The sequence below is a fragment of the Bufo bufo genome, chromosome 9, assembly GCF_905171765.1.
Source record: "Bufo bufo chromosome 9, aBufBuf1.1, whole genome shotgun sequence".
Lineage (NCBI taxonomy): Eukaryota > Metazoa > Chordata > Amphibia > Anura > Bufonidae > Bufo > Bufo bufo.
The window spans coordinates 35,652,570-35,665,350 of record NC_053397.1 but is presented as its reverse complement, the minus strand read 5'-3'; the positions used below and the strand labels follow the sequence as shown (position 1 = coordinate 35,665,350).

Below are 12,781 nucleotides of genomic sequence, written 5' to 3'. Positions count from 1 at the left end.
ACCTCGGATGCCTTTCAGTCAATTCTAGTTTTATTCCCCCCCTGATAAAACTTTGATGCAAAAGCGTTATTGTCGTCGTAGGCAGGAATACCGCCATTCAGCTGTTTACGGAGCCGAGACGCGTTGCATTTCAATCAGTCTGCGTCCCTGCAGCTTGTTGAATGACAGAGGGAAGTGGCCTGTGGTTTAAGGGGAGGAAATGAAAAGGAATTTTAATAGAACAAACAGCGTCTTCGCTTCCTATAGGCGATACTTCAAAGGCAGCCCTACCCCGGAGCAAACAATATGCTTGAGGGGCCGTCAGTCATCTAATAGCCTTGCAAGCCTATTCTGGGTTTGCACGAAGGCGAATGCAAAGCTAGACAGGCGGCATAAAAGGAACAAGTCATGCAAGTCTGTCTGAAGATGCTGGGGGTGATCCTCCGCTAGCCAGACATCGGGCATCTGACGCTGCTCATAAGAATGTCAAGCAAAACAAAACAAAAAAAATACTTTTTTCTATGCACAACAGCAACCTGAGAAGAGCCGCATTATTGCCGTCATTATAAGACTTCAAAGGGCTTTGGTTTCACACAGGTTGTGCACTAGGGGTGCGGAAGTATCTTAAGACACGTTATTAACTTCAAAGCACTTTTAGCCTGTTCGGTAGGCATGCATGGGCATGGCACAACTGTCAAAAATAGACGTAGCATGCCATTCTCGCTAACTGTGCAACAGTCTGTGCTAGAAGCAATGCCAGCGTTAAAGCTGAGCCACTAAAGGGGTTATCCGAGCCTGGAAATGCCTCCCGAATATGCCCGTGCCCCTCACACCGATTCTACTTACCTGGCTTCCCGCGCCGCTCCGGTTCCACACATGGCCGCCACTGCTTCTCCCTGTGCGCAGATGAAAACATCCGGTGACAGGGTGGGGCAGCGGTGACAGGGACAAGCCTCCCTAGAGTCACCCCTGCCATTGCCCCCCCCCCCCCCCCCCGATACCAGATGTTTTTATCCACACGGGGAGCCAGGTAGGTACAAACAGTGTGAGGGGCCCGGACATATGGGGGGGGGGGGCACTTCCAGGCTCGGATGACCCCTTTAAGTGCAAGTTTCACTGAACGCATCCGGAGCCAATCCATCACACTCGTGTGAAAGAGGCCTAAGGCCTCATGCACACGAAAGTTGTTTTGGTCCGCATCCGAGCCGCAGCTCGGATGCGGACCCAGTCACTTAAATGGGGCCGCAAAAGATGTGGACAGCACTCGGTGTGCTGTCCGCATCCATTGCTCCGTTCCGTGGTCCGCCAAAAAAATATAACCTGTTCTATTCCTGTCCGTTTTGCGAACAACAATAGGCAGTTATATTAATGGCTGTCCGTGCCGTTCCGCAAATTGCGGAACGCACACGGACGCCATCCGTGTTTTGCAGATCTGCAATTTGCGGACCACAAAACACACAACGGTCGTGTGCATGTAGCCTAACACAGAGGGATCGGAGTTGATAAAATATGTAGAGACAATCCAATTGGTCTTTATCCTAGAAAAATCCTCTCCACCCGAGTGACCTGCCCCCTCCATTCATCCCTACACCCTCTTGGTGACCCTATTATCTGCCGGTCAGGAATCTCCTACTAGTGAAGCACAGTCTGAAGGTGATGAAAAGACTTCTTCAAATGACTTCTTCACACTCTCTGGTTACAAGATATTTGTCCTTCTGTTCTGTGTCCCTCTGGGGAAGAATGGAAATGCTTATCACTTGAGAAAGGGTATGTTAACAACCCCCCCCCCCCCCCCCCCCCCCCCCCAAACTCCCTGCCCAGGTGTAAGTTGAGGGGTAAAAGAAAGATAACCCTGTGCACCATCTTTCACACTTCCAGCAACAGGTAGCTGGACCACAATGATAGGAGTCATCCAAGTATTTCCCATCACCAGAGATGCAGCCACAACACCCAGACGCCCCCCATTGTTCTACATAGGACCTTATGGCAATCAAAATTTGGCTCAATAGAACCGCAGGAGGTCAAGGCGTTGTGACGTTAAAGGGGTTTTCCAAGGTTTTTTAACTGATGACCTATGCTCTGGGTGGGTCATCAGTATCCGATTGGTGGGAGTCCGATACCCGGGACCCAGCTGTTTGAGAAGGCCTCGGTGCTCGGGTGTCCGACCACCACTGATCAGATACTGATGACCTATCCAGAGGATAGGTCATCAGTACAAAAATCCTTTAAAGTGAAGACATGAATAAATGGTTCCTGGTGTATATGTAGGAGAAGGAAGTGGGTGCGAAAAAAACTAAGGTGTAAATGGACATTAATTGCGTACAAAGCTCTACCCGTATACACAGGGCACAGCTTCCTCAATACACATAACTACTACTCTAACTATAGTCTACTCTAAAGGAATCTATAGACTGAGGGCACAGAGCGGAATGACGAGCCATGTTATACACAACACACTGCCACATCACCAGTATTGTTCATGCCAGTCTTTCCTATGGCAGTAAATTACACAATAAGGCCTCATGCACACGACCGTTGTTTTAATCCGTTTCCGTTGTTCCGTTTTTCGTGATTTTCTGCGGACCCGTTGACTTTCAATGGGTCCGTTGAAAACTCGGCTAATGCACCGTTTGCCATCCGCGTCCGTGATCCGTGGTTTCAGTCCGTCAAAAAAATATAACCTCTCCTATTTTCTTTCACGGAAAACGGTTTGCGGACTCATTCAAGTCAATGGGACCGTGAAAAAACGCGGAGGCACACAAGATTGTCATCCGCGTCCGTTTTTTTCCTATCATTTGCATGGCAAACTTGACTTTTTTTTAAACTTTCCTTCATGTCTGGTGATCCTCCAAAAATAAAGGAAGACACACGGAAACAAATCATGGAACCCCATTTTGCGGAACGGAATAAAACAACGGTTGTGTGCATGAGGCCTGACACCCACAAAACAGCTCGATGCAGCTCTGACAGAGCTCCATGGAGCTCTATGTGACTCACAGGCGTAATGGAGCCTCGAGGTTACTGTACTTCTTCTATTTGCAAAAAGCAATGCCATGCACTGTTCTTGCGCAGTCGCATCACTACGATACTCCTGTACTGTGATACCATATATGTGATATCACTGCCTGTGTACGGTAATCCCAGTGTTGTAATCCTTGCACTGTGACATCAGCGTCTTTATCATCTCTGTGCTGTGACATCACTGTACCATGCACTATCCCTATACTGTGACTACACTGTGTACATTATTCCCGTACTGTGACATCACTATGTGCATTACCCCTGTACTATGACATCACTGTGTGCCCATGCCCAGTGCATTTGGGAGACCAATCATAAGCGTTTCTGAACACGTTGCTGAAAGTATTGCTATGGGGCCCCATGGTTACTTGTTACACCCCTGATATGAATCTGGCGCAAAGTTAGTGCACGTTACACTGCAGGTGCAGCATTCGCCAGGAAAGCTCCCGACGCGTACATCAAAAGGATCCACTGGCCCCAACGCACCTGACTAAGGCCAAAAGAGCGTCCAATACATCAGTATGCCTTTCATTACCAATGTATACCTCCAGAGGACGCTGCAAGACAGTATGAAAAAGTAGCCTCATTTCTTGCATGCAACATTCATTCATTTCTATGGGGGGAATCATTCTGGCACTATCTCATCAGCCCCAGCCTTATAGGAGGAACTACATGCACTTACCATACTGTACAGATTGCTTATTATATTACAATAGATCTAAGAAAACTGACAAAGTCCCAATCACAGCAGTCAGCATATTATGTACCCCCCCCCCCTCCCCCGCATTACACCCCAGACCTGTCAAATGTGGTAGTGCAGAACATGGAATTAAACAGATGGACCTCCGGCCACGCTCCCTTCCATCACTACATACAGTCTACAATGTCAATCACAGCCGCTTTACATCCTTTACAATTACCCATCACCATTTCCCATCCTATTTGGCTACATTGTGACTATTTGTAGTAATCCAAAACATTATGCAACTAAATTTTGCAGTACATTAGGTTTTTGAAACTTTTTCTCTGCTGATCAACAACGTACTAGGTTTTTCCTGGCGTTTTTCTGCACCTTTAGTGGCCTTTTTTTGGCAGTAAAAACACCAGGTTTTTGCTACAGGTCTATGGGAATTTTTTTTTCCTCTTGGCATTTTTGGGTTTCTTTCCAGGTCTTTTGACAACACTTTCTCTATAGGGGAAAATCGCCATGAAGAAAACACCCAGTGGTAAGACGCATTGGGGGTCATCCTCTTTCTGGCATAACAGAAAAAAATTGCAAATCCCCAGTTTGCAACTCTTTGAACGCCACTGCGCCTACATTTAGCGGCGTTTCTCACCACTGGATTGTGGTGGGGACATGGCGGGACCAACAGCCCTTACAAAGTCACTGTCACTTCTTGGCATAAATGACAATGGAGATCTACTCCAGCTAGCAGATTTCCATCTAGGTGCACTGACTGCCGGAGAATGCACCTAATTTATGACGAGTAGGGATGAGCGAACTTCTGTTTTCAAGTTCGGCGTACAAGGTTTGGGTTATCTAAGAATTCTGTTATAAATTCCGCTACCACGGACCAAACGTTAAGTGGTCCGTGGTAGCGGAATCCATAACGGAATTCTTACATAACCAGAACCTTGTACGCCAAACTTGAAAACACAAGTTCGCTCAACACTAATAACGAGGACTGCGCCTCATTATAAATTAGGGCTCATTCACGCGAACATGTGATGCCCGTTGCCGTATTGCGGACCCACAATACACGAGCACCGTTCCGTGGCCATTCCGCATCACGTATGCAGACCCATTGATTTCAATGGGTCCGCAAATCCGGAACGGAAGAACGTAACGGAACACTATGGAAGCACTACGGAGTGCTTTCTGGGGTTCTGTTCCGTGCTTCCGCACCACAAAGAGATAGAACTTGCTCTATCTTTTTGCGGAACGGAAGGATCGCAGACCCATTCAAGTGACAGGTCCACAGCAGGGGCTTCACACGTTCATGTGAATGAGCCCTTGGGAGCATCTGCCGGCAGCATGGGGGGGGGGGGGGGGAATATCAAAGACTGGCATCAACTGCTGGTATTTAATAAATGCCCCCCACTGTTTACAAAAAAAAACTAAGAGGCAAAGGTGCATTAAAAAAAGTAACAGCTATTCTTTTTTTTGTAGCTGGGAAAAAGACGCCAGTGCCAAATTCATGAGTGTTACGTAAAATGACAAAAAAATCCCATCAAATCTTGACTTTCTGACTGATCAATTTTGAAGCAACCGATATAACGCAATTCATTTCCAATGGTGGCGATGCCACACGTAAATAATTTTGAGGACACCCCAAGAGCTTACAGGGGCATCGCCATGGATACGTCACCCACAGATGGAGACCATGATACAATGTATTACATCAAATAATGACCTGTACAAGAGGCAACAGATGAGATCACACAGCACTAATGCACTATACAGATAAAAGCCCACCTATAGATCCTGCTACTACAATGCACATCATCTGCACACAGAACACTTCACAAGTCCGGGCAAAACTTTCTGCAAAGTTGCAGCCAACTCTCAGAAGTGTCCTACAGCCGGGAGAAGACTGACCTTGGGCGCACACGAGTCCGCAGGTGTCCTCCGGAGGCCACCGGTAGCCGCACAGCCCCGGTCCGGATATATTAAGAAATTCACAGATACCGCAAAGATGAGGAGACGCAGACACCGCGCCATGGTCTGCAGCCCAGGGAGACTTCTCTGAGCTGTGCACTGCGCATGCGCTCTGGAGCTAGAGCAGGCCCCGCCCTCTGCTGGAGCAGCGCCCGCACTGCAGCCTGTCAGTAGCAGGCCGTCCTCTGCTGTGAGCGCTGCTGCGCTTCACTGTTACACTGTACCGGACACCTCAGCCGGTCAGAGATGTGAAAGGGGCAGTGTGGGCAGGCCTGCCGTAGCTCAAAATGTATTGTAGGTGATTATTAGGGCTCATAAAGTATAACAGATAAGAAAGAGCACTTGCTATCAGGAATCAAATTTAGTAATTTAATAAAATTATCCAGGTTCATCTAGTTTTTTTTTTTACATTAGGATGTGTAGGAAACCATCACAGACATAGCAACAGATAATGAGCAGTTAGAAGCCTAAGGTGTAGCTCAGGGGCGTAGCTATAGCGGGTGCAGAGGTAGCAGTCGCTACCGGGCCCAGGAGCCTGAGGGGGCCCAAAGACACTTGTGCTGCATTAGAAGACACTGGTATTATAGAAAGTGCATGCTGGTTAAGTTACAACTCTGGCCGGAGGGAAGGGGTTAGGTCAAAATATGGAGGGGAAGGGGGATGCTGTTTCAATTTTTGCCTCAGGCAATATGAAGGCTATATGCTTCCCTGCCCTTGGTCACAAAGCACTGAGGGAATGGGGGCCCAAGCTGAGCTCTTGCACCAGGGCCCATGAGCCTTTAGCTACGCCCCTGGTGTAGCTGCTGAGCCCCCACCTATAGTGCTTCATCATATTTAGGGTGACCACGTGTCCCGGTTTGCCCGGGATCGTCCCGTAATTTACCTTTTTGTCCCGTGTCCCGGGAGCCTTCAAACCGGGACAATAGAGAGTCCCGGAATCAACTACCTGCCCCCCCGTGTCACCCCCCCAAGTGAGCCGCCGCCGCCGCCGCCGGGCACAGGGAGATGAGCGCTTCCATTGCGCTCATCTCCTTAGTAATCTGCCTGTGCCAGCTAGGGTGACCACGTGTCCCGGTTTGCCCGGGATCGTCCCGTAATTTACCTTTTTGTCCCGTGTCCCGGGAGCCTTCAAACCGGGACAATAGAGAGTCCCGGAATCAACTACCTGCCCCCCCGTGTCACCCCCCCAAGTGAGCCGCCGCCGCCGCCGCCGGGCACAGGGAGATGAGCGCTTCCATTGCGCTCATCTCCTTAGTAATCTGCCTGTGCCAGCTGAGGTGCAGGGGAGGGAGAGGCGTGTCCCTTCCTCTTCCTCTGATAGGCTGCAGGCACTAGGCCGGCAGCCTATCAGAGGCCGGCGAAGGCGGGGCGATGACGTCATCGCACCGCCCGAGCCTTACAGCGCGGGACACAGGAAGAGTCTGCATCGCATCGCTGACACTGAGGTAAGTATAAGTGTTTTTTTTTGTTGTTTTTTTTTTTTTACAATAGTGTTACTGGCATTGGGGTGGGGGCTTATTACAATGGGGGGCTTATTACAATTGGGGGATTATTACAATGAGGGGGCTTATTACAATGGGGGGGCTTATTACAATGGGGGGGCTTATTACAATGGGGGGCTTATTACAATGGGGGGGCTTAATACAATGGGGGGGCTTAATACTGGCACATGATGGGGGGGGCTTAATACTGGCACATGATGATGGGGGGGCTTAATACTGGCACATGATGATGGGGGGACTTAATACTGGCACATGATGGGGGGCTTAATACTGGCAAGTGATGGGGGGGCTTAATACTGGCACGTAATGGGGGGCTTATTACAGGCACGTAATGGGGGGCTTATTGCTGGCACGTAATGGGGGGGCTTATTACTGACACGTAATGGGGGGCTTATTACTGGCACGTAATGGGGGGCTTATTACTGGCACGTAATGGGGGGCTTATTACTGGCACGTGATGGGGGGCTTATTACTGGCACGTGATGGGGGGCTTATTACTGGCACGTGATGGGGGGCTTATTACTGGCACGTGATGGGGGGCTTATTACTGGCACGTGATGGGGGGCTTGTTACTGGCACGTGATGGGGCGCTTGTTACTGGCACGTGATGGGGCGCTTGTTACTGGCACGTGATGGGGGGCTTATTACTGGCACGTGATGGGGGGCTTAATACTGGCAAGTGATGGGGGGGCTTAATACTGGCACGTAATGGGGGGCTTATTACAAGCACGTAATGGGGGGCTTATTACTGGCACGTAATGGGGGGGCCTATTACTGGCACGTGATGGGGGGCTTATTACTGGCACGTGATGGGGGGCTTATTACTGGCACGTGATGGGGGGCTTATTACTGGCACGTGATGGGGCTCTTGTTACTGGCACGTGATGGGGCTCTTGTTACTGGCACGTGATGGGGCTCTTGTTACTGGCACGTGATGGGGGGCTTATTACTGGCACGTGATGGGGGGCTTATTACTGGCACGTGATGGGGGGCTTATTACTGGCACGTGATGGGGGGCTTATTACTGGCACGTGATGGGGGGCTTATTACTGGCACGTGATGGGGGGCTTATTACTGGCACATTGGGGGGCTCTTGTTACTGGCAGTGGCACGTTATTGAGGGCACTTATTACTGGCACATTATTGGTGGGCACTATAGGGGCATCTACTGAGGCCACAAAGAAGGGGTGTTTTATATGGGGGGCTCTGTACAGTAGCATTTTATACTGGGACACATTATGGTGGGTACTATGGAGAAGGGGAGACAGGAGTACTATGGAGTCATCTACGGGGGGCACTAAGAAGGGGTATTTTATACTTGCAAATTATGGGGGACACTGAGGGCATCTACTGGGGCACGATATATGGGGCATTTTATACTGGTACATTATGGGGGGCACTAGCAGGAAGGGGGGAGAGGAGCACTATGGGGGCATTTACTGGGGCACTATATAGGGGTATTTTATACTGGCACATTATGGGGGACATTAGCTCAACTGGGGGCATTACAAGGGGGTATGTTTTGCACATTATAAAGAGAATTCTTTCTACTGGGGGCATTACAAATGTTTTGCATATTATAAGGAGAATTATTACTACTGGGGGGGCATTATGGTGGGTTTTATTACTCCCCCATGGTATGACCCCCTAGTAGCAGCACCAGCCTCTCCCTGCTCTGCTATCCCTCTGCCCCTTCTCCAAATCCTTATTATGAAATCTTTCTCATTAGGATAAAACACAACATCAGCTCCGCCGAGCCCCCGACCAAAGTGTGGAAGTGGCGTCCGAGATCCCCAAGGGCCAAGTAACTGTAAGTGTTCATGTGAAATATGCTTTTTTTATATATGTACACTCCTGTGAGAGGCGGGGAGGGAGATCTGTGGATGACACTGTTATAGGGAGGGAGATCTGTGGATGACACTGTTATAGGGAGGGAGATCTGTGGATGACACTGTTATAGGGAGGGAGATCTGTGGATGACACTGTTATGGAGGGGGAAATGGGGATGACACTGTCATGGGGTGGATCTGGGGATGACACATATAGCATAAGATGCTATATACGGTATGTGGCATCCACAGATCCCCCCCATAGCAGTGTCATCCACAGATCCCCCTCTCTATAAAAGTGTCATCCACAGACAGCTGGACTTTTCTTCCCTGTTGCGGTTTTAGGTATTGGGTAAAGTATTGCAGCATTTCTAAGCATACTTGTGTAAATGTATCATTGTTATAGCTGCCCCCCCTACTTTTGTCCTGGCCCCCAGTGTGCCCCCCCAAAATTTGAAAGCTAGAGACGCCACTGCTGCCAGTCTGCAACATTCACTGCCGCTGCTGCCGCAGTGCTGTTGTAATTAATTCATCCTAAATCACTGGTTGCTACGGCTGCCCCGCTTGTCTAACACATTAAAAATATGACCTGTTTTAGGTAGCCAGTGATTGTGTGCAGGGCACAATCACAAATTACTGAACAATGCACAGGCAGTTATGTTTATAGCAATCTCAAGCATAACTTCGATGCAATGAACTTGCCAGCGTAAGTACAAAGTACGCCGCTGTCACTAAGTGACTTAATTTTTTTTAAAAAGTATCAAAAATCATATTTTTTGGGGAGTGGACATGGGTGCGGGGGGGCCGGGGCGGGTGTCCCTGAATGGCAGTTTGGAAATGTGGTCACCCTAATGTGGATGGGCCCCTCAGGCTCTGGGCTCCGCTCTCTGCACCCCCTATAGCTGCGCCCCTGACCTCAGAGTCTAAGGCTATGTTCACATGCAGCACAGTTTGGGGGATCACCGCTTTGTGGGCGCCCACGCCCTTTACACATTTATCCATAGCTGTCCATACACACTGCTAGGACAGATTCCCATAGCAACCACTCCCATTCCAGCCCTAATTTCACAGTTCTGGCTGGTTGCTATGGGCAACTGCTGCCCTATTCCATTGCGCTGATTATATCTCTCCCAGTGTGTGCATAGACTTCAATGTATATAGCATGTATTTAAAGAGGACCTGTCTCCGCTCCTGACGTGTCTGTTTTAGGCTACTTTCGGCAGCCTGCCAGATCCGTGCTAATGCTAGCCCACCGTGCCGCCAGAAGTCCGCTCCGGCCCCATTCACTATAATGGGGGGCAGGCTGGAGGTCTGGCCACAGCATGGCAAAGAAGCATGCTATAGTGTTTATCCGGCCGCCTCTCGGCATGTTTGCCGACCGTGGCATATTTCTCGAACTGATTACTGCTCATCTTACCCAAACTCACTGCCTCTTACTGACCAATGATGCTGTGAGTTCCTGCCAGGTCTACTGTCCAGTCCCGGATGCTGTGAGTACTGGACATCAGAGCTGCAGTTGGGCCGGCTTCATAGATCACCAAGGCTGGTTTCACACTGCCGCCACAGCCGTCCGGCAAAGAATGCCAGGAATTGGCTGGACACAAACCGGAATTTGGCCGATTCTCTGCATATTTGCCGGGTTTCGGACGGATCACCGCCAGCAATAACGGATCCAACAGGCTGTTCCGGATCTGTAAGCGCTAGGGAACCCTGACCATTTGACTGCATGGAACCCAAATATCTGAAATGGTGGCCATGCATTCATCAGATCATTTAAATCAGGGACCTAGTCCGATCTCGCATAGGAGTGGAGGCCAATGTATGCGACCTTTGCATACATTGAAGAAAACTAAGAGGTAGACCTTTACAATGACACGTATCATAAGTGAGGTGTTACACATATACGTGAAGCCCACTTGGCATTGTTCGGGTGGCTTGGCTTCTGTTTTGTCTCAGTCCAGAAGCCATCAGCATGTAAATAGCTGGTGTTTAGGAGAAAACAGGAGAGGAACTGCTCAGGAATCCCCCGCTGAGATGTTTGCTGAAGGACTTCCTGCCAGGGCTGAGATCTTCTCACCTTATTCATGGCTGACATGAAAGACAATAGGATCTTTGGTCTCAAGTGCTTGTCAGAGAGCCTCCTTCCTCCTGGCGTCTTCTCCCCATCCATTACGTATTTGTTTCCTTGGGGCAATCCTCTCGGACTAGTAAATAGCAGCAATTCAGTCCATACTGTGGAAATATCAAGCGCTGAGAAGGTTCTGTTCATATTGAGCCTTCTGTGATAGGTATAGACCGGGAGGATTTCATCACATATACCACTAATGTATGGCTATGTGGCCCCTGCCCACCACCGCTCCACTATTCATGGTTTCCTGGTGGGCATTGGCGCCGCTCTACTCTACAGCCCCTCTTCCCCCATTTTCCACGGTCTTGGACTCATTTCTTCCCGGAGGGCCCGGCCAGCAGAGCTGCCTGGCTGTTCTTCCTTGCAGACAACGGCCTACTTCTAGCCCAGTCCAAATCCTTGTATAGGGGTTAAAAGATGAAAACCAGGGGGCCACTTTAATGACACCTCTTGGGAGAAGCCCCAAGCCAGATCTGTTCAAGTGACACAGCGGGTCCACACTCATTGCATATCACATTGTAAGGCCTATTGCACACGACCGTATGGTTTTTTCAGTGTTTTGCGGTCCGTTTTTCACGGATCCGTTGTTCCGTTTTTTGTTTCCGTTGTGTTTCCGTTTTTGTTCCGCTTTTCTGTTCCGTTTTTCCGTATGGCATATACAGTATACAGTAATTACATAGATAAAATTGGGCTGGGCATAACATTTTCAATAGATGGTTCAGCAAAAAACGAAACGGAAGACATACGGATGCATTTCCGTATGTGTTCCATTTTTTTTGCGGACCCATTGACTTGAATGGAGCCACGGAACGTGATTTGCGGGCAATAATAGGACATGTTCTATGTTAAAACGGAACGGAAAAACGGAAATACGGAAACGGAATGCATACGGAGTACATTCCGTTTTTTTTGCGGAACCATTGAAATGAATGGTTCCGTATACGGACCGTATACGGAACGCAAAAAACAGTCAGTAAGGCCTAGAACGTTTTTTTTGCGAGTGTACGGGCCGTTTTTTTGTGTTCCGTATCCGGTCCGTATACGGATCCATTCATTTCAATGGTTCCGCAAAAAAAACGGAATGTGTTCCATATGCATTCCGTTTCCGTATTTCCGTTTTTCCGTTCCGTTGAAAGATAGAGCTTGTCCTATATTTGGCCGTAAATCACGGGTCGTGGCTCCATTCAAGTCAATGGGTCCGCAAAAAAAACGGAAATGCATCCGTATGTCTTCCGTTTCCGTTCCGTTTTTTCTGAACCATCTATTGAAAATGTTATGGCCAGCCCAATTTTTTCTATGTAATTACTGTATACTGTACATGGCATACGGAAAAATGGAACGGAAAAACGGAAAGGAAACGGAAACACAACGGAACTCAAAAACGGAACAACGGATCCGTGAAAAACGGACCGCAAAAAACAATAAAAGCCATACGGTCGTGTGAACTAGGCCTAAACGGGGAAAAAAAACGGCCGTGTGCAGGAGGCCTAAGGGCATAGACTCACATGTTAAAAAAGGTAGAATCTGCACAATATACATTTTTTTCCACGTCTATGGAAATGTCCTATCTAAAACGGACATTCCGCATCCAATCCCCCAAAAATGCGGAAACAAATACGGACATGTACATGGGGCCTTAGCAGATTTCCAAACCTTCTTGACT

At 48.8% G+C, this 12,781-nt stretch overlaps 1 protein-coding gene across 1 annotated transcript in view; it reads right to left on the bottom strand.

The window, feature by feature from the left end:
- Positions 1–5,736, bottom strand: part of IL17RD (interleukin 17 receptor D) — a 76,904-nt gene extending 71,168 nt beyond the window's left edge. Inside the window, exon 1 of the mRNA XM_040407636.1 lies at positions 5,600–5,736. Within this exon, the coding sequence (XP_040263570.1) occupies positions 5,600–5,722 (123 nt within the window). The 5' untranslated portion in view covers positions 5,723–5,736. The remainder of the gene's footprint in view (positions 1–5,599) is intronic.
- Positions 5,737–12,781: the final 7,045 nt, after the last annotated feature.